Here is a 21,343-nt window from a genome sequence, read left to right as displayed (position 1 = left end):
AACAACTCATGTCTTTAGGTGATGTAGTAATCGATGTGGCGAAGGAACTTTACGAGGAAAATGGACCTGAGGTAACAGCACTAGTTGGTAGTTCAAATTAACTTGGTTACCAGAACTAGTTGCTTGTAAATGAAGCACACATGCACCATGACTCACTTTCTGGCCAGACCCGAATAGATCTTGGGTAATCTCCAGCTTTCCCCCCCCCAATGTTGAAACTTGAATTGTTGAAAAACTACAGCTGCTCAGGTGCACAGAGCAAACAGCACGGCTTATGACATAACACTTACATAAGAATGTGTTTGTGTTATGCAGGAATGTCTAGTGTTATATAACACTAGACTGAAATATGTATAGTGGAACGACTGGTATTCAGCCACTTACAGTGGATTTCCTTAAAAAGCAATTATACTGACAATTATTCGGTCTTATCATTGTATTATATACACACACATGTTGCTTCCAAAAATGCTAATAATTTCTAACCAGTTTTCAGCCAGGTGCAGAGAAAATTGGGTAATACTTTACTTGACAGTATCGACATAAGAGTGACATGAAACCTAACCCTAAACCTAACCTCTAACCCTAACCATAACTATAAACCTAACCCTCCCCATATCACTTAATAATAGAAGCGTTGTCAAACTTTTGACTTATTTATGACACGTTCATGACGGTGTCATGTCAAGTAAAGTGTAACCGGAAATTGAAGTTAACGGCACCATACAACAAGTTAAGACAACTTTCGAGTCTGACTTGGTGTGTGATTGACAAAGGTTGGCCAAATTAACAGTTCTAGAAGTTTTTTTATTTTATTTTTTGTCTTAAATGTGGCACGCCAGCTCGCCAACAGGAAAATGTATGTCCTTCACATGACAAATTGTTGCATATGGTTTCTGTGAGCATAATATGAGAAGCCATGGAAGAATTGTGTATTACTCTGAAGCCAGCAGGGTGAAGCGTGCAGTTAAAACATTACAATTGAGTGAATAATTCCAAATAAATTTATTGGTAAATTCATTGACTGTACAAAACAGGCCTGGTGGCTTGTCGTTACGGACTGGACAGGACTTGGGAAAACAAGAGAGGAGCAGGTGGTTTTCTTTTTAACCTTAACATCAACACATCATCCTGGAGAGAGAGAGGGAAAAAAACAGAGGGGAATTTCATTAGTATACATACATACTCCAATGGTGACACTTTTCAAATGAAACCAAACCAAAAGATGACAGCAAGGTCTGTGAAAATCAGGCAACTGTTGTAGTCCTTACCACAGGCTGAATAAGTGCTTCACTCCAGGGCCTTGACAATGGCTTCATTGGCCTCTACAGCGATCTGGATCTCTGCACGGGCAGCCTCGTCTGAAACACCGAGTAGATCAGCCTGGGCCTTCTCCAAGTTAGCTTTAGCAGACTGCAAGAGGAGGCAAGGAACAGACTAAGGAACAACCCTTGGCATTATGACAGGTGTGGCATGCAGCCGACACCTACTGTACTCAAATAAACCACTGGGGGGGGGGGGGGGGGGAGCTGCCATCTTTGCCCATATAAGGAGATCTGGGTACTTGTGATTTGTCCTATGGGAAAATAGCATGGGGATATTGAATAAATCACACCGGTTTAACTCACAAAGTGACAAATAAGTCTGAAATGCAGACGTTTTGCCCAACACACTTTTGTCACCTGACTGAGTGGGTTTGGTGATCACGCTTAACACTTTAGACATTGAGTGCACCTGCTTTTTAAAAAGGCGGAACATTTTCACCAAAAACCGTGTGCTGTATCGTGTAGCCATTCTGCGCCTTAAATAGCAAACTCCAAGTCATGGTAGGGTAAGTTAAGCTATAAGCACATAGCCAATTAAACATGACCAAGGAAAAAGTGAATGGGACAACACAATGCCACGGTAACGTTATGCTATGAATTAAGAATGCTCAGCTCAGCCAGGTTTGTTTCTGCAGTCAGGATGTAGGCCTATGAATGTGAACAAATTATGCCCTTCTCCAGTAGCAATAGGCCACTTTAAAATGCACCAGAATAAAGCCATCACATCTACCCCCCCAGCACCCCCACTATGAGCACCCCCAGGTGAAAATCCAGCATCCTTGGTTAAAAGTTACACTTAAAAAGGTTTTGCCTATATTTTTGTAATATAATAAACACGTTCACACTTTTTTGAAACTATTTCAGCTTGTGTTATATTTGAACACACTTTTAAAAATACGGCGATAATACCGAAAACCGTGATAATTTTGGTCACTATAACCGTGAGGTTAAATTTTCATACCATTACATCCCTACCCACAACAAATGAATCACATTCTGCATTCAACCCTTCACATAAACATGGGAATTCCTTCAAAGTCACACCATTTCTGTGGCACTTCTAAAACAATATATTTTTGTTGTTGTTGATACTGCATATGCAAAACAAGTCATATGAATGACAAGTGTCTGTCAATGTTTTCTTGACACTTGTACAGAGTAAGGCTGGACTACCTTCATTTGCTCCATTATGACAGGTGGGTCTACCGATAGACTCAAGGGAATACTCTGTCTCCATACTCCTGAAATACCAAATCTAATCAGTGGCTTATATTAAAACATTGATTTGAAGAGAATGACATAGTGGGGCCCTCTCCAAGACCCAAACAAATTAATATGGCCTTTCTCCGCAAAAGACACTTGTTACAGTGGCGATTACAAAGTATAAATGCCAAACATTACTGAGAGTTAAAGGTCTCTCAGTGGGGATTTGACACCTCTGTTCCAATTCAACAGTGACTGACCTTTCCATACCCATTAACAGTGGGAGCCCATGAGTACTGTTATCAGTGCGAGGAAGAAGAAAAAAAAGGTCATCCACCTTAGAGAGGCCAACCTGGAGTTCCGAATGTTTTGCCCACCTGTGCCTACCACTGTGCCTAGCACAAAGCCTCTTTTACGTTGTTCTCTGTTAACATGTTAACATAGACAGTATGCAACTTCTGTACTAAAAACATGCCCAGATGCTATTTTACAAGTCCATTTAACCTATTATTAGCTGGGGAATAAAACAGAACATTTTAGCAGATATCTAACACCGGTCATGGTTATCAGCTATATGACTAATTTGATTTAATTGATTGGTTTGCGTCAGTTTGTATTTGCATCACAGTCTTTGTTTAGACTCGCCTGTTTTTAGTGGTCATTTCAAATTCCGAGATTTACATATGGATTTACATATACACATTTTAGGTCATCTTTAGTAAGTGTCTTGACATCTGGATGAGCTTTTGTCAACTATAGTAAGAGGAAAGAAAATATGCATGCATATTTTTATCAGACATGCAGAAATCGTGATTTATTAATCGATATTGGTTGAAGCCAATATTGAATGTAATCGGAAAGACTAATTTTCTAACCTAGTTAGGCAAACTGAATGAGTTGTCATATTGTAAACATCTCTGACTTATGATTTAATTGTAAATTTCCACACAGCACTCTGTCCCTTCACTTGACATTCTCTTTATTTTTAAATCAAGATAACTGTTCTCTATTCCCAGAGTTGTATGCCCACACTGCCGCTGATGGAACTTACATTTGATATACATGTATAAAACACTTAGCATATCTTGAAGAGGAGTTCTGAAGAATAAGCATGTCATCTTAGGGCTTCTCTCAGAAGTAACATACTAAATCACCCCTACAAACACACAGATTTCTTTCAAAATGTTTAGATAATGTTCTAATAACACTTATTTGAAATAATTCCAATTTGAGGAATTTGATTATCTGATTGGCTACACGCTCTCCCCTCAGTTTGTTTGTCTTTCTTTGTCCGCATGAATCCTATCACTTGCTGAAGAAACACTCAAGACTAAATCAGCCATAAAGGCTGGAGAAATATAGAATATAGCCCTTACTAATCAACCATGACAAAAGACAAACCAGGTCACTGGAAAGCAGTGTTTTTCAAACATAGTTTTAGAGAACATTTGATCTGCGATAGGGTCGTATTTTGAAATAAATAAAGCTAACTTTCTTGATTCCCTGAATTTGTCTGGTCATCTGTACATCAAGATGGACTTTTTCCTAGCCAATGCCACAAGACAGAGGTTGTGCAATTGCAATTTGAAATGTGTAGAACAACTTATAAAGCTCAGACATGCACATACACAAATTACAGACACGGGCACTGAGACACATTTTGTGGTTGTCTAAAGGAACTAAAAAAAATAAAACTTTACTCAATCAGCTTAATTGTTACTTATGTCAATGTGATATTTTACTAATGACACTGCAATGGCACCTAAAAACCTTCAATCAGGCATATGTACCTAAAAATTATTATTTCAATTGAACTACTGCACTAAAACGCAGGTCAATGTACAGGATTAGGCATGACAAATGTACTTACAGGGAGATCGAGACTGTCCAGAGTCACTGCCTCCTCAGCAAGGAGCTGCACGGAGGAGTCCGCATTCACCGTGACCGAGCCACTGCTCACTGGTCATGGAAGGGAAAAAAACAAAAACACTAAACATATAGTCATCATGACCTAAGCGCGATACGGATGGAATAGTTTGTCTTTGGTGCAAAGATTTAGAAGACTTTAGAACAAACAAAATCCATCTGAATAGATACCAAACGCTCAAGGTGGTTTAGAACTAGGCTACTGATTCAAGGGCTGATATGTTGGCCTAGTTTTTAGGTCCACAACATACAATTGTTTCCAGTCACCTGGGGTACCTGTTGCTTGGGCATGCAAGATTTGCAAGGTTGCTACCTACTGGCTTACACATGTCTGAATAAAGACCAGTAAAGAGTACACTTCCTGCAGACGGAGTTTACCTTTTGGAAGAGCTATTCCTATGAAGAATCAGCACTATAAAACTATTTATATTAAATGTACAATTAGGCAAAATAGTATAATAGTGACGTGAAATGATCTAAAGACTTAGAATTGTTAATCACAATAATTGACAGCCCTGCTATTCTAATAAACTACCAAACGGTATGATAAAACAGTAAAACATATCAGGTAAACAGCAAAGACCCTTTCAGTTCTGAGTGTCATCTCCCACCATATATGGATTAATACCAAAGCTGTGTGCATATCATGTCCACATATAAGCAATGTTGTTATTTAAAATTATCCTCTTTTAAGGAGCCTATTTTCTAATAGGTTACAATGAATCTAAGCAGGTGCACAGCACCGAAATAGGGGAAATTAATATTTGAATATGCTGCAAAAAGCACTGTTGTCCAGAGTTTCCATGATGTACACCGCTACTCAGAATGTCCAACCCTTGTCTCTGCCCTGCCACACAAGAGAGAATTCTCTAAAATCCAGTATTCCAAGCCTGGGAAAAGGACATATCACATGAAGAACATATCAATTATATGACTTCAAATTAACTGGGGAACAGGGAATGCTGCCATGCCAGACAAGATACTGTAGGCCTATGTGGCTCAGACTGACCCTTGCAAATATAACTCCTTGTTTTTTTCAAGACTGACTGACCCCTACAGAATAACACAGACAGACGTAAAGGTTGCAGTTTGTCATACCATTGTTTCTTTACATGTAACAAATTGGGTTGCTGTCTGACTACCCCTCCACAAAAGAGCACAGTGGAACACACTGCCAGTTCCTACAAGGGCAGGGACATCCCTCTCCATTTTCAAAAAAACTCCTGAAGACCCAGCTCTTTAGAGAACATCTCCTCTTATAGCACCACTTACAACAAGTCTTGCTGATCCTAGCACTTACCAGCCGTCTTGAACTGACACTCAACTGTTTAAAAACAGCACTCACTGATGCACTTATTCTTACTGTACTCGACCGTTTTTAAATTGTCCTAAACTTGTTGAGAGAATTGCTTTAAAACTTAACTGTTACCATGGTGTTAGTCGCTTTGGTTAAAAATGCATCAGCCAAATGTAATGTAACGTAAAAAGATCCGGGCTAAAATTGAAGCTGCTGGAATCAAAGATGTGTGAAGGATATCTCACCGAAGTACTTTGCGGATGAACCATCATCACTATAGATGGTGACAACTCCAGGCCTCAGAACCTGTAGGGTCGGAACATGAGCTGGAAGGATGCCGAAAGCGCCTGTCAGTGTTGGTACATCGACCTGCTTCACGCTGGCATTTTGGAAGAACACCTACAATTATACACAATAAAAAAAAAAAGTATGACAGGTGAATTTGTAGTTTCTGAACAACCCTTCTGCTGCGACTGTTGCGGATTAGCAACTACTCACAGTCGTTGGTAACGTTAGACTAACATTCATTTAGTGAATACCTCAGTAAAAGCTTAACATGGCTTTGAGGACACATGAGAATTATTCTAGTTTAACACCGACTGACGTGATTCATTTAATCAACAACTCGGGCCAAAATGCTTAAACAGTTCAAGGTGAAAGGCTATCCATTCAGGGGAAGTTAGCAAGTCGGCTAATAGTGGCTAGCAAGTCGGCTAATAGTGGCTAACCAGCCAGCAACATTGCCTGGTTGTTGAATTAACTGGTGGCTAGCATAACGGAGATAACGTCAGATCCAATTGGTTGGGGCCGATCAAAGGAGAATACAATATTTACTACCATTGCAAAGTATATTCGAGCAAACAATTTAGCAGCTAATTTGGGTTAGCGAACTGGTTGACGGCAGCGTTGCAGTCGAATACACACTACCTGACTATCCGTCTCTGGTTGACATTAGCTTCCATTAGGCTAGCTTTAGCATAAATGAAATGGACCACAGGAACATGGCGTTCTGTAACTTCATAAGCTTAAGTCTTAAAGCTGAATGAGTTACACAATTGACACGTTCACAGCATGCACACATTACGTATACTTTACTGCTCCTTCTCGTCTGACTACGTTATTGTGCAATGCTCGAACATGAAATTACGATCACAGGGAAGGCCAACCCCTCAGCAATTGAGCTATCAGTCTTGAAACCAACATGGGCTAACTTTACCTGGGTCGGCGAGGCGAATGTGAAGGACATCTGCGGTGCACCACCGGGTGCATCTGCATAGAAACGCACTTGTCTCAAAGCAGGGACCGCACGACGGAACAAAAACCTTGCTGCCATCATTTTACCTAATTTTTAGGTAGTTCTGATATAAACTCAACCGAGAGAGAGGCCAAGGTTCTCCCCAAATGCAAGCGTGATCCCAGTCAGCGTCTGAGCTTCATACAAGGGCACTGTACAGTTACCCATAAGGCCATATCGAGTGTAACAGCATTCTGGGAAATTAAGTTTGCTGAGTTCTGCATCGTGATAGGCCTACCCCCGCCCCAATGAAATGACAGGAAATTAACTTATAAGCGAAAATATTTGGTTCAGCCTGTCTATGTTTTCGTAAGAAATTATTCGTGACTTCACATCAAAAGACCACTGTTGATTGAATAAATCTTTTTTTTATATCGCCTAACTTACTATAATAAATTACACATGCATAAACATTGGAATGCTAGCTTCTGCCAGCAGATGGCGGCCTTACAACTTGAACTTACAACATAAACAGCAAGGAAGACTGATGCTACTCAACATTTTAGCAGAGCCTTATGTCTTATTAGACATTCTCTGATTTCAATATCCTCCAATAAGAGATCATTGGAAATTGTTTATATTATTTCCTGACAGCAGGGGTTTGTTTTGAGCAATGTGTCAACAAAGCTATGACAAACATCGTTACAGGCCTTTTTAGATATGGATTGAACGCTCTGAATCTAAATCAGTTCGGGGTATACCCCACAGTTTAATCAAAAGCCATGTAGACATGGGGGCCAATCCTTTCGCGCATCCTCTTGCAGGGTACCTCCTCATCTTCCAGCTTACGTCACGTAGTCTTTTTCTGACTGGGTGTTGAGAAGGTGGGTGTGTCTTAAACCTCAGGGTTTCATTCATAAATAGTTTTAGCTTTTAAATCAAAATTAAGGTGTTCGGCGAAGGTTTGGTGCTATTGGCTTTTGACTAGACATTACTACATCCACATGAATTATAATTAGGTGAGTTACCTTTCTTCTGCTATTCTAAACTGAGATACATTGGCGATCGATAATAACCTTACTATTGTATTGTTGTATTTGATTGAGTATGCATGGGCTAGGGCAAAGAATTCGATGTATCTTTCTTTAGCCTACTTGACAATCATGTCTAAAGAAAGGGAATTTCCGAAGAGTAGCCTAGGCTAGGTGTTGCATGCATTGTTAGCTGGCTACAGCTGTATAGACTCAAGCTTTAGATGGGGAATCATCAAATTCAAGGTAGGCTAGCCTATAGTCGACACGAAACGCTCATCTATGTTGTAATTCTCATTCCATGTCTTTGACACATTCTTCAGTATAATATTAGCCAGTCATTTCTACCATTGACAGGAAATCAGCGATTAAACGTGTCCGTTCGTCATCCCCTTCCATGTCAAATGCATTAAGTGAATGCATTATATTTTTGCACATTTTATGCATGTATTTGTACACGCACGTTGAATAGAATTTACACATAGTCTACTTATATAACATTTAATTAAGTAGGCCTAATCATGGTATGCAAAGAGCCTATTACATTATTCAGTGGGTGCAATTGATGAACATGATAACTATATGGAGTGTGATAGTCCAACCATCGGGAGACCCAGTGAAGAGGCAGAAGATGGTCATTATGTGATGTACAGTAGGATATATAGAATTCCATACAGTAGCAAGTCTTTGAACAAAATTGGGGGGTTCCTTTTGTGTCATGCTGTTAGTAATCATTGTAATGCAATCACAGCAACAAAAATGGCCTGACAGTGAGATTTCACATGCATTTGTAAACATGACACTCTAATACTCTAATATCTGAACTATAATATATGATCATTTGTAATTCTGACCTTGATCACAAAACTTATAGCCTGCGTTTTTTCAGGGAGTGATGTAACAGGACTTTATTACAATTGTAATAATAATAATAATAATAATAATAATAATAATAAAAACCAATTTCATGCCATAACATTTATTTAGTTGTTCTTGTGTTGATCTATCTATACACTTTTTTCTCTTTTAAAATGATGTGAACTCTGTTTAGGATGATTAGGCTCTGATAGTCATTATGTGAAGCTTGTGAGCAGTGAACTTGCTGTGTGACACTCCAAGCGTTTGCTCTGCAGACACCGCAGCCATTAGGAAGCCAGAGAACCAGGTGGGTGGGCAAAGGCAAGCTTAGAATGCAGAGAGAGCCAAGGCTGAACAGGCTTATCGCAGGGAGACACACCGAACACTGCTAGGCTTCCACTGAAAAACACAGAGAGAGAGAGAGAGAGAGAGAGAGAGAGAGAGAGAGGTGGAAAGAGAGCAGAGTGAAGTGACACTGCTAGTGGAAAGCTCATTCTGTATTTTACCTTTTTCTTGCTGTTTGATGGGGAACCGCTGAGGAGGTGAGTGTTTGCACAGTGTGGGAAGAAGCTGCAGCATTAATGGCTATTATCTAGCAGACGGACCACATACCGCTGGGCCTCAGCTGCTGCTAAAGGTGGAGTCATCACTTTATAATGGAATCGCAGTGTGATATTCTGCACTCAGGGACAGAAAGAGAGCTGGGAGAGAGAGGGTGAGCGAGTTCAGAGATTTGATGACTTGAGATTTGTGATTTATGGCAAGGAAGCGTGAGTGACTGTCTGGCACCTTGTGTTCTCTCACCTTCAGATTTTAGAAGCACTGATCTCTTCTGAGTGATGTTTGTTTTTCACTGCAAGCTGTACTAGCAGATGTCAGAGGCATTTCTACAATACATATATCAAGGAGGGAAATGATGCAGAATTGCATTTAACACACTAACTTTTTAGTTAGTTTGGTAACAGAATTGTCCCTTTTCATGTTGTCAGTTCTAGTGAAAAAAAAACATGTTTTTAAGCAAACATGACACTGTCGGATCACAGATATTTTCAAACCCCTAGGGATAGAGAGAGAGAGAGATGGTTAACTGGAATCAAAATTGCTATAGTGCCATACGGACTGCACGACTTCCTGTGATCATTTCCTCAGGGGGAGAGGACATCGCTCGCGTGGACCATGAGCAATGAGTCTACCGTCTGGAAAAACCTAACTGAAAACCCCACAGTAAGTACACACAGAGCTCTCATCCTTCCTGTTCTGCTAGCGGATCTAACTTCATTCAAAGACGACCCGCGCTAATAGAGGACATCCTGCTCTGTGTTTCCAGTAATTAAATCCGTGATTTCATCTGAAGCTTGTGTACCTTTGAGGAAACTTTGTTGCAGACATCATCAGCTGAAGGAACGGAAATAGAGACGTGGTTATAATCACATATTGTGGTCATTCTGAAACTCACAGGTCCTGTTTTTGCCAAGTTTTTTTTTTTATTTAATCAGGTGATCCTTGCAGTTGGGAAATGTGCTGCAATTGTGTTTGAAGACAGACTTTTTAAAATGTGAATATCAAATGTTGCAAATCTAAATGTTACAAATCTATTTGGGAGCTTCTTTTTATTGTATCTTTTAGTGAAAAATACAGCGAGGATAGCTTGAGTTGAGAGTTATTTATTGATTTAAAGGTGTTATTGATATGGAAATGTGTTTTATTGATAATTCAACAGGTATTGAAACAATGTAAACTTCTCAGACGACATTTTTGTGTTTGTTAGCTCTCAACATGGAATCTACACTATTGCATACAGATATGCTTAGCCAAATAACCAATGCAGCTCAAGTAACCAAAGCAGGAAATGCCTAGGGAAATGTCTCAGTTTCAGCACATTTCAGGCTTATCTTACAGAAATATTTTCTTTGGTTTGTCTTTTTTTGTTTTACTGCACACATACTATAGTCTATACATTTTATACATTCATGAGGTGCACAGTGAACATTTTAATCAAGTGCAGAGCCTGGAGAGGCTATCCCAAGTCTTTGATGTCTATTAGGGAGAAACCTTTCTTTCTCTCTCCCTCTCCCCCTCCTACTCTCTATCTCTCTCTCTCTCTCTCTTTATCCTTGTGTCAGGAGCTCACGTCTCCGCCTCTGCCCCAAGCCCTGCAACTCTTTGGATCTTTGAATACACCACTTAATGTCTCAACTCTAGAACAAAGAGCACACCTGCGTTCTTTCTCCCCAAGGCCCCTCAGCAAGCTCAGTCTACAGACACAAGGGCCTCCCCTGACCCCAATCAGTCAGGTGGCACAGATGTCTTAGCAACACCATATTCAAGCCATAATGCTCAAAGGGGTGATTCTCGGGATGTCTGTAATTTTACAGAAAGGATTAGGCCCTGATGTGGCCCAGTGTCTGTCCACTGTCAGGATAAATCTTGGTTGCCATTAAGTGATGAAGCCATTTATTTACCCCTGACCTCAGAATTGTTTGTGCAGGACTTTCCATTGGAAACGGGGAAACAGGATGGCTACGTCCTCCTGTTGGTCCTTCTCTCCATCTTCCTTGGGGGGACATTGGTCCTGTTGTCCGTGCTATTGATCGTCTGTCGCCACTGCTGTGATGAAGACCGACGCCACGCACGGTGAGATCAAATACACACTCCCACTCTCCTTATTTGATGTCATGTAGAGAATATGAACGGACACATGCACACCTTTGCCTGAAAGCCAGAAGTGAGTCACCACTGTGCCCTATTAGAAATGATGCAGTTTATTTATTTGTTTGTTGGGGGGGGTGGGGGGGTTAATGTTACTGTGCTATGATTACACACGCAGGACAAACATTAACAAAATCAATAATTGCTATTCTAGCCACGCTGAGAGAAAGAACCGCTTCGGAGACCTAGAGGGTGTTTTTGCAAGGAAAACTCACATTGATCTCACCATTTTCTGAAGTTAACTCTCTCTCTTCACTCTCTCTCTCTCACACACTCTTTCTCTTCTCTCTCTTTCCCTCTCTCTCTCTTTCTGTCTGTCTCTGTCTCTCTCCCTCTCTCTGGCTCAATTTGGCGCTGTGCGCTGCTGTAACATTAGTCTCCCCCCTCTGCCTCTGTGCAGTGCGTTGCAGGCTGGTTGATGTCTGGCTGGGCGAGAGCTGAGCAGACAGGGACAAATGATGAGTGTAATGAGATTTCATTGCAGCCATCGGTGTTGATTAATCTCCCCTTCCTGCAGGAGCATAAGCTCTGGCTGAAAACTGTGCAGGGAGAGGGTGTGTGTGTGTGTGTGTGTGTGTTAGGGATGGAGATGCAGCTTGGAAACTTCATCACAATCTGTTCCCCTCTCACCCAGAGATCTGGTCAGGGAGGAAGTGAAAGCTATCAGAGGAAACAGCATTGCAGCAGTGGCCATTAGCATTTAGCTATGTTATTTGAAGTAGATTGTTTCAGCTGTTTTTGAACAACATTCAGAACACGGTGTATACAGTTTGGACATTGCAGTTTTGACACTGGAGATCTTGACCTTAGATTCACCGTCTTCTGCATTTTAGGGCCAGTGATGATCCAGAGAAGACCAAAACATCTTATCTTGAGGAATCTCAGCCTGTACATGGTAATCATAACACAACCTTTACTATCTACTTCATTGCTGTGGTTGGCAGTGTCTTGGTGTTCATATGACATTAGATCTGTGGAATATCTGAGAAAGGTTCCCTTAAAAGTTATCTGACAGATCTGTGTGAGATTGATAGCAGCTGTGTAAAGAAACAAATGACCCTGGTGCCTTTTGTGCATGTGTAGAGCCTTGTGCTTGTGTGTCCCCCTGCCAAAATGGACGGAACAATGCATTCTGGCACATTGCAATACTGTAGGCACTTTCATAAAAACCTCAGCTATTTTGCATCGATTTTTAAAATAACATCCTCCTGTCACCCTTCCAAACCACCCAATATCCTCCCACCCACCCCCCTACAGAGATCACAATCCGGGTTGATGAATCGGACTGTCTGTCAGCCGCCAGCTCCCATGACATGGAGACGGAACGCTTTCTGTCCACCGGCACCACCGGCCGCCGGGTCTCCTTCAACGAGGCGGCGCTCTTCGACCATGGCAAGAAGGCACAGGAGAAGGGCCGCAGGTCAGACGCCCACACAGACACAAACAGACAAACACACACTTCCCTTGATTGCCCTCTGAGTCCCTTGTTGCACCGTGCCCTCATTAATTCACCCGTCTGCACACAGAGTCTCAGAAATGCTTCCTGCTCCAGACTTTAGACAGTTTATGAAAAGAAACCTTTTGAAAAGAAACCTTTCTGTCAGAAAAAAAAAACCTCCAGAAATTGATTAGGTAGTATAGGGAGAGGGTGTCTAATGTGTTGGTCAGAAACAATGTTTTGGTATGTTGTTTTGTCAAAGGAATCAATGTGTTGGTCGGAAATGTCTAATGCATTGGCCGGAAATGTTTTAGGAATCGATTGGCCTGGATCTCACTGTATCTGCATGACTTGAGTTGTGAATTACAAAGAAAAGGTTTATGATCACTCATCCATAGGGCTGGGCTATCCTGCTGAAATAGTCAATGGTGTGAGATCTAAAGGTGCTTGCCTTGCACACTGCCCAGACAATGCCCAACTAACGTCCCCAGTGTCGGACAAAGTTGGCTGCAGTTGCTTGCAGTCTTCAGAATGTTTACAAAACCAGCCATTTCAGTCATTTCCCCACTTCCCAGACAGCTGACAAGACAGACATTTGTTACCAAAACTTGAAAAACACAGACTGATGGCGCACACTGAGCCAACTGTTGGTTTTGGTTGGACTTGTTAGGCATTTGTCTGACCAGTCTCCAAGTACCTTGAGTCCCCTCCGATAGGCTTTTGTGGTGGCCTCACTCACTGACCCTTCCATATGTACTCAGGTACACTCTTACGGAGGGGGACTTCCACCACCTGAAGAATGCCCGGCTCACGCACCTCCACATTCCGCCGCCCGCCCTCAAGATAGTCACCATCCACGAGTGTGAGTCATCGGAGAACAGCATTGCCATGACCACACGGCCCGCCTCCAAGTCCAGCCTCTCCATCTTCCAGGTGAGAGTGGAAAGAGAGTGCAGAAAATAGAATGAGAGAGAGGCTACTCTAAGTCGCCATGACGTCCAGCATCGGACAGCACTCTGAGAAAACAAATCAGACAAACGAGGGCAAGCCCAGGCACTACTCGACTGTGACACTTTGATGCACAGAGGGTATTGATTGAGACGCCGGGGGAGCTGAGGAGCCTCACCCAGCCAAGCTCCTTATATCAGTCCTCCTTCTCGACATGATATTGACATTCTGTCATGAGCATTGACCTCTTTCGTTACCTTAACTGCCCCCTCTCTCTTTCTCTCTTTCTGCTTGACCGTTCACCTAACAGCCCTCAGTGCGCCCCCCTCTGCCCCAGACGGCACTAACCGGCCTGCACGTCAGCCTCAGCTCAGCCCTCCCTGGGGACGCACTCAACTCCACCGTGGACACGAGCTTCAGCATCAGCGTCCCAACTGGTGCCCCGAGCCCCAAGCTCGCCCCAAGACCCTCCATGGTGAGTCACTGTGTTTATGCACCACACAAGTGAATACCACAAGTGCTTGCGCATGTTTGTGTGTGTGTGTCTTGGTGGGGGCGGGGGGGGGGGCTCCTTGTGTCAAGTGAGCAATCACTCTAGCGACTGGGTCTGTGAAGTGTGTCTGTGTGTGATTTGGTTTGTGTGTGTGTGTGTGTGTGTGTGTGTGTGTGTGTGTGTGTGTGTGTGTGTGTGTGTGTGACATTCAATGTGCAACTCCAGCCTTATAGGCACTTACAACTTTTGCCATTCAACCCACAAGTGTGGCTGTCTGTGACACAGAGGACAAGAGGTTCTCTTCCATATTTATCTCCCACACAAAGGGAACACGTGACTTTCTGCGCCCTCTTGGTTCTCCACACTCAGATTATATGAACTCTTGGTTTTCCCTGTCATGCTCAGATCGAGGTAATGGGGTCCAGCTCTCGGAACGGAGGCAGTCCCAGGAGTTTGGGTGAGACGGGGATGTCCTCCGCGGGCACATCTTCGGCCAACCCTACCCAGGGCCCCGTGCTGCAGTTCTTCTCCAAACTGAGGCGCCATGCCAGCTTGGAGGGTGCGAGCCCCTATTTCAAGATCAAGAAGTGGAAGTTTGACAGCACCCAGCGGGCGTCCAGTCTGGACACCAGAGGTAAGGAGGGGGTACTCGTCATTACAGCCAATACATGACCCCCACCCCCACCCCCACCACCATCACCACCCCAACCCTCCACCCACCCCCCGTTCCCAGAGTTGTCTCTTCACTTGTACCCTAGTTCTTGCTCTCAGATAATAAGCTTCAGCAGGACACAGAACAATTAACTAAATTATATTAAGGAAAAGGAAAAGACATAAAGACATTTATTTGTCTGTGGTGTCTTTCCGACTTAAGCCATGTACTTTGGCCAAGGCAAATTCTAGAACAAAAAAAAAACCTGATTAAAATAATTTCCGAGTTTTTTTCAGTTTGATATGACGATTCATCATTTGAAAGGACGTTGTTTCGATGTGGACACTGAGCTTGAAGAGTGCTTGTATGGTGGCCAAGAGGGAGTGGCTGTGTTGGGCAGCCAAGCCTTCTCTAGAAGACAGATGGCTGGGTGACGCAGGGCTCTTCCTCTACCGAGCTTTCCGGGGTTCAACGCAGCTTCCTGGCAGCTCCCCGTGGACTACTCTCTCTTCTTCTTCTCTCTCATTCTCTCTCTCATTCTCTCTCTCTCTCTCGCTGAATCTCTGTCTCTCACTCTCTCTCTCTCTCTGTTTCTGTTCAATTCAATTTCTCTCTCTCTTTCTCTTTCTCTCTCTCTCTGTCTCTCTCTCTCTCTCTCTCTCTCTCTCACACTCTCACACTCACATATACACAGAAAACACTGACTCAGAGAGAGCTTGTTGGGAACAACATCATCATCAACAATCATCTCAGGAAGCCTTGACTTGCCTGGAACCATTCATGGCATTTCTTTGGAAAAGGCTGTTGCTGTGGACTTCTTAGAAGGAAAGCTGTGTATATATATATATATGGGGAGAGAGAGAGAGAGAGAGAGAGAGAGAGAGAGAGAGAGAATGAGACATTCCTTGGAGCTGTCAATGGGCGACTGAGGGGGGAAAATAAATTTGATGATGACAATGATGAGGTTTTCTTAAACCTCTTGACCTTTCCCACTGCCCTTTTGAAACATGCAGATGTGACGTTAAACGATAAACCAATTGGTAGAAAGGCCGCTCTTTCAGTCTTGAATTAATGTTCCATTTATGTGCCATTGGCAACAGGCTGTGCAGAAGAGGCAATCCATGCATCCATCGTTAAGAAGATAATAAGATAAGATAATATTTGGGAAAATATTAGAGTTTCATTTTGACTTTACCATTCATATCACCAGTACATTTTGACTTTAACCCATTTCGTAGGGTATCTACATATATGCTGCCATATAACAGCTACCTTTACCATTACTGAACAATAGGATTGTGTCCATGTTGTGTGCACAGGTTCGCCTAAAAGGAGGCAGTTCCAGCGCCAACGTGCAGCCAGCGAGAGCATGGACCAGGAGGAGCACGACGCACACCACATCGACCTCATCCAGTACATCGCCGGCACCAAGGACATCGTGTACCATCCCACCCCCCGCATCCTCTCGCCCCCCTCCACGCCACCACCTTCCCTCGGCAGGTATCTTTAATTCCCTCGCCATCCATTCCCTCGCCTGCACACGCCGCATGGCCTCAGACATCCACCGCTGCTGCTGCTGTGCTGTTGCCCCCACCACACTGGCCTGAGATCAGAGATCCATTTCATCCAAGGTGCCCCAGGTTGACATTACAACCCTGTCCATCTCACAGGAGGTTTCTCTCCGTAAGGAGATGGAGCCTATCACGAATGTTGAGAGTAGTCTCAAGGGGAACCTCTGACTTGTTTAAACACCTTATATGTGTGGCCTGTCAGTCACAAGTCACAAGCCATTAGGTATCAGCATTAACTCAAACTTGCTAGAGCAGCTTTAACATTAAGTCATCTACCCTCTACCCTTTATCTCTCTCTCTCTCTCTCTCTCTCTCTATCTAAATGCCAAAGTGCAAGTCATGCTCTTCACAGTAGTTTTTGATCACCTTCAGAGCTTTGCATAACAGCATCTGGTGGCGCGAGCCATTAGTTGCGGGTGTGTGATGAGGTGCATAATGCTAACCCCATGGTAATTAACATGTCATAATGAAGTAGCTGTGGTCACAGTCATGGTGTGCATTGTCGATGTGCGGTAGCCCTAATTGGGATGACGTGCATGTTCTAACTTGGACCCCCCCTCCCCCCACCCACCCACCCCCTTTCCTGCAGGTTAGAGGTGGAGGTGGTGGTGGAGCCCAGCTGTAGCTCAGGGGGTAGCCTGGTCGGGGCTTCCTTCTCTGAGCTGCCGGACGAGGCTACCGCTGGGCTGGGCTGCCGTCGGGAGAGCTCAGACCACCAGGCGCTATACCGTGACATCTGGACCCTGCGAGCTTCCCTGGAGAAGTGTGTGTCCTCTGACCAGAGCAGCAGCAACGACAAGGACTCGGTCCGCAGCGGCGACATGGACAGTGTGTGCTCGCTGGGCGCCAAAGCGGAGAAAGGGGCACTGCGGAGTTACCCCTCGCAAGACATCGGGGACGAGATCGAGGAGGACGCCGACGCGTCGTCGCCTACGGACGAGGTCGAGCCGAAGAGGGGGAAGCAGGACAGCGTGGACTCGGAGAAAGGGAGCGACGGCGAGTCGGGCAACCGGAAGCTGCTGCAGATGGACAGCGGCTACGCCTCCATCGAAGCGCCGGCCCGGGCCCCCGAGGAGCTCCGGCTGTTCGGCAGCGGCAGCTGTACCAGCAAGGACGGCTCGGCGCTGGAGCGCCGGCACTTCTTCACCAGCTCAGGCCACCGGGGCACCGTCTGCGAGAGCTTGGAGTCGCACGTCTTCGACGAGGAGCTTGAGGAGGAGCCCGGCGCTAGTGGTGGCGTTGCCGGCGGCGGCGGCCTAGGCTTGAGTGACACAGAGGGCGCCGTGGCGTGGTCGCCGTACGGCCAGATGTTCACGCCACGCAACACTCAACAGCAGTCGCAGCAGCAGCAGCCGCCGTCGGCGTCGTCATCATCGTCGTCACACCCTTTCCTGCACCGTCGCGACTACAGCATCGACGAGAAGACCGACGCCCTCTTTCACGAGTTCCTGAGGCATGATCCGCAGTTTGACCAGCAGGAGTCGCCGCTGCGCTTGAAGCACCGCTCCTGCACCCACCTGCGGAAGCAGTGGCAACGCTCCAAGCAGTACAGCGACCCCGGGCAGCGCTTGGCCACCTCGTTTGACCGCCACCGGACTCCACTTCGGCGTGGCGAGAGCGTCAACTACCCGATGGAGACCAGCTACCACAGCACGCTACCGCGCATCGTCAGCGCGCCGGACGAGGAGGCCAGCGAGGGTACCCCCAGAACGCCGGACACCCCCAAGCAGGACGAGGAGCGACCAACAGACGTCCAAGAGGAGCAGGAGGACCAGAGAAAAGTCAGCCCTAGTAATAGCTCAGGGACAGTGAGGGACAAGGACGAGGAAACGACGTCTCACTCCGTCCTCGCATCGGAGTGCGCTGCGACCGAGCAGAGCAGGCAGGCCGGACTTCCGCCCGAACCACCGGACGAGCGCTGCTCACCGCCACCGCCGCAGCCACCGGAAACGGGCTACGGGCCGCAGACCATCACGGCAGAGCTGACCGACAAGCTGGCGGCCAACCTGGAGGAGCGCCTCTATACCAGTCTTCGCAGGACCAAGGACGCCTCGGAGTGCGTGGTGGCCATTACACACGCCTCCCCCGACCACAGCCCAGTGTAGCATGGCTCCAGTCACAACCTCACACACGTCATACCGCATCTGCTTTCACACACACACCCCATGACTCACTCGTTCAGTCCGGTCGCATCCTTGGTTTCCACCAAAGATATAGAAAAAAATAGGACATTCAATAGTCTGACCATTTTGTATATTGCTGGGGTACAAGATGACCCCTTTTGCTGTGGATACCATTCAAATCTCTCATCAATGTGCTCTGTTTGTAGCTTTAGTTTAACTTAACTGCCATAAAATGAACAATTATTGAACGAAGCATGTCATTGATAAGGTTCACTCTAAATCCTCCTCCATGTTTGACGTGCGCTAAAATGTTGCCAGGAATTGTGTTGCGCTCTGCTCTTTCTCTAGTTCCCTGGTTTCAACCCAGATGTCCTTGTGTCTGTATGTAGGCTCAATACCCATGTACTCACCAAACCATTCCAGCTAGTCTGTGCTTTTCTTATTATGTTTCTCCCTGTGAATGCCTCTCTCTTCCTCTCTCTTTCTCATTCTCTCTTATTTTTTTCTTTCTCTCTCTATTTCTCTCTCTCTCTCAGTTCAGAACCCATTATGTTCTTCAGTATGTTCTCTGCACTAGTTGATCCACTGTGAAATTGGGTGCTAATAGATACGAACATAAAGAATAGCTATTTAGACCATGTTTACTGTATGTTACCCCTGAGAGAGTGAGAGTGTGTGACTATAGCAGGGCACACTGGTTACCCCTAAACAGTGGCTGAAGTAGTCAATATTTAATAGTCATTGTGTTACCTGCCACATATCAGTGGAATGATATATCTTTCATCTTTCTTTAAAACCTGTGAAGATTACGTGATTTTATTTGTCCAACTGTGAATTTTACATTATCATCTTATGTACATGTGTACAATGGATATACATTACTTTCCTGTTGTATAAATTACAGCAACAGTAAATAACTGCAACACATTATTTAAAGTTACTTAAAGGGACTTATGTTTCCCTCGTGGCATCACACCGTGTACCTAGTCTGAAAATCTGTGTGTGTGTGTGTGTGTGTGTGTGTGTGTGTGTGTGTGTGTGTGTCCTCTAGTGAATGTGGCATTGTGTGTGCGGTAATGGAGGAGAATCTAATGTATCTGCTCACTGGCATTTCTACACATATTTGGCATGTAGGCATGCAGAGGCAGCTCAGCTTGATGGATTCCCTCTCCATGTTCTTGTTAATTTGTTTGTTTGGTTTTTTTTTATGTTTTTCTTACCCTACATATCACTTTGCATGATGAGGCCTATGCTGAGTCAGCATGTATGTCTATGTGAGACATGGAAATCACCCCACAGCAGGCCACTACACATCAGTGTAGTGACATTTGTTCCTATGAAGTGTCCTTGTAATTTGGGGGTATACGCTGGAGTTAAGCTTGTGCTTCTATTCAAATTGAATATCGACAAGAGAGGGAAAAAAAACTGCCTGGTGTCACAACCAACAATGTTTCATTTTATTATTTTTTTTCCTGAGAATGTGTTTTTGCTCATGTCTGATGTCTTCAAATGTAATGACAGAAAAACATTATATATGACCAGATATCTAGTTGGCCAGAGATACGTGTGGTCCTATACAGTGAGACACTGACCAGCACATCCATATGGGCAGATACATCATCATGCTGTTCTACATGATTGCCCTTTTTTATTTCCACTTAAAAGTCAATTTATCAGACTACATTTGATAGAAGTTACCTTAATCATACTTTTCAGCAAGTTACAAGCAGTCTGTACTAAATGTGGCCGGTGGATCAACTGAGATCTGCATTGGTCCTCCCTGTGCCACATTGAACTGCTAACTGCAGGGGATTGTGATCTTTTTATGTGCCTAAAAGACGAGTTTCAGAAGGTCTGAACGAAGCATAGGCGGTGTTATTTGTGTTTATTAAATTTATCTATTAGATGAGAAAGGCTTCTCTCGCATGAGGTCCACAAAACAGACTACTGTATTTGTTCACTGGTGTTCTTTCTTTATTCCTCTCTAGTAGGAATGGTGTGGGGTTACGCAAGGCAGGGCATAGTCCTTGAAAACCATGCCATTTCCTGCCTTTACAAAGTCAGAACAAAGATACTTTTTGTTGGCAATTCTGCATATCTCCATCGCAGACATTTGCAACTAATGCTGCCATTCAATTCAGTTCCAATTATCAAATAAAACCGTTGGTCACAACATGGCATGCCTATTCTAAAATTACCATGGAAGCAATTTTGCACTTAGCTACAGCAATTCCAGGAATCTGTTCCTATATCTGTAGCATAGCTCTCTAGCTCTCTCTCTCTCTCTCTCTCTCTCTCTCTCTCTCTCTCCTTGCTTGTTCAAGTCACCCACTAGTCTGTGACCTCTGTCTGTACATGGACTGATGCCTTTCTTACAAGCACATAGTACATACTGTAGTCTCATGTGAAATAATATAAAACTGCTGGATCATGAAATAAAATACTAAAAAAAGCTGTGCAGGCATAAATTCTAGTAATTATATAAGTTGACCTGGCACTTAGGAGCAAGACAAGCCATACAATTTTGTTCGTAAA

The 21,343-nt window shown here is 44.2% G+C and overlaps 2 protein-coding genes across 4 annotated transcripts; one reads left to right on the top strand and one right to left on the bottom strand.

Annotated features, from left to right (window-relative positions):
* Nucleotides 1-986: 986 nt before the first annotated feature.
* On the bottom strand, nucleotides 987-7,212 carry atp5f1d (ATP synthase F1 subunit delta). Its single transcript, XM_042056118.1, has 5 exons — nucleotides 6,968-7,212; nucleotides 5,997-6,150; nucleotides 4,399-4,487; nucleotides 1,272-1,413; nucleotides 987-1,131 (listed from the first exon to the last, which is right to left on the bottom strand). The coding sequence occupies exons 1-4, from the start codon at nucleotides 7,085-7,087 to the stop codon at nucleotides 1,291-1,293; spliced, it is 486 nt and encodes a 161-aa protein (XP_041912052.1). The 5' UTR covers nucleotides 7,088-7,212; the 3' UTR covers nucleotides 987-1,131; nucleotides 1,272-1,290.
* A 724-nt stretch (nucleotides 7,213-7,936) lies between these two features.
* cbarpb (CACN subunit beta associated regulatory protein b) lies at nucleotides 7,937-20,714 on the top strand. 3 transcript variants are annotated; one of them, XM_042056114.1, is made up of 10 exons: nucleotides 7,937-8,004; nucleotides 10,024-10,098; nucleotides 11,363-11,508; nucleotides 12,417-12,478; nucleotides 12,841-13,003; nucleotides 13,783-13,954; nucleotides 14,280-14,444; nucleotides 14,868-15,096; nucleotides 16,434-16,614; nucleotides 17,275-20,714. In XM_042056114.1, the coding sequence occupies exons 2-10, from the start codon at nucleotides 10,051-10,053 to the stop codon at nucleotides 18,788-18,790; spliced, it is 2,682 nt and encodes an 893-aa protein (XP_041912048.1). In that variant the 5' UTR covers nucleotides 7,937-8,004; nucleotides 10,024-10,050; the 3' UTR covers nucleotides 18,791-20,714. The 3 variants fall into 3 exon arrangements, with proteins under 3 accessions (XP_041912048.1, XP_041912049.1, XP_041912047.1); XM_042056115.1 differs by lacking the exon at nucleotides 7,937-8,004 and adding an exon at nucleotides 8,014-9,416; XM_042056113.1 differs by lacking the exon at nucleotides 7,937-8,004 and adding an exon at nucleotides 8,014-9,511.
* The last annotated feature ends 629 nt before the right edge of the window (nucleotides 20,715-21,343 follow it).

Source organism: Alosa sapidissima, chromosome 12 (assembly GCF_018492685.1).
Source record: "Alosa sapidissima isolate fAloSap1 chromosome 12, fAloSap1.pri, whole genome shotgun sequence".
Classification (NCBI taxonomy): domain Eukaryota; kingdom Metazoa; phylum Chordata; class Actinopteri; order Clupeiformes; family Clupeidae; genus Alosa; species Alosa sapidissima.
Note: the sequence above shows the minus strand (reverse complement) of the source record. Positions and strands in the feature narration are given on the sequence as shown.

Coding starts and splice junctions, on each gene's coding strand:
- cbarpb (XM_042056114.1), top strand. CDS start 10,051: ATGAGCAATGAGTCTACCGTCTGGAAAAACCTAACTGAAAACCCCACA. Junction 12,479..12,840: donor GGAATCTCAGCCTGTACATG/GTAATCATAACA, acceptor ACCCCCCTACAG/AGATCACAATCCGGGTTGAT. Junction 13,955..14,279: donor CCAGCCTCTCCATCTTCCAG/GTGAGAGTGGAA, acceptor TTCACCTAACAG/CCCTCAGTGCGCCCCCCTCT.
- atp5f1d (XM_042056118.1), bottom strand. CDS start 7,087: ATGATGGCAGCAAGGTTTTTGTTCCGTCGTGCGGTCCCTGCTTTGAGA. Junction 6,151..6,967: donor CATTCGCCTCGCCGACCCAG/GTAAAGTTAGCC, acceptor GTATAATTGTAG/GTGTTCTTCCAAAATGCCAG. Junction 4,488..5,996: donor TTCATCCGCAAAGTACTTCG/GTGAGATATCCT, acceptor TTCCATGACCAG/TGAGCAGTGGCTCGGTCACG.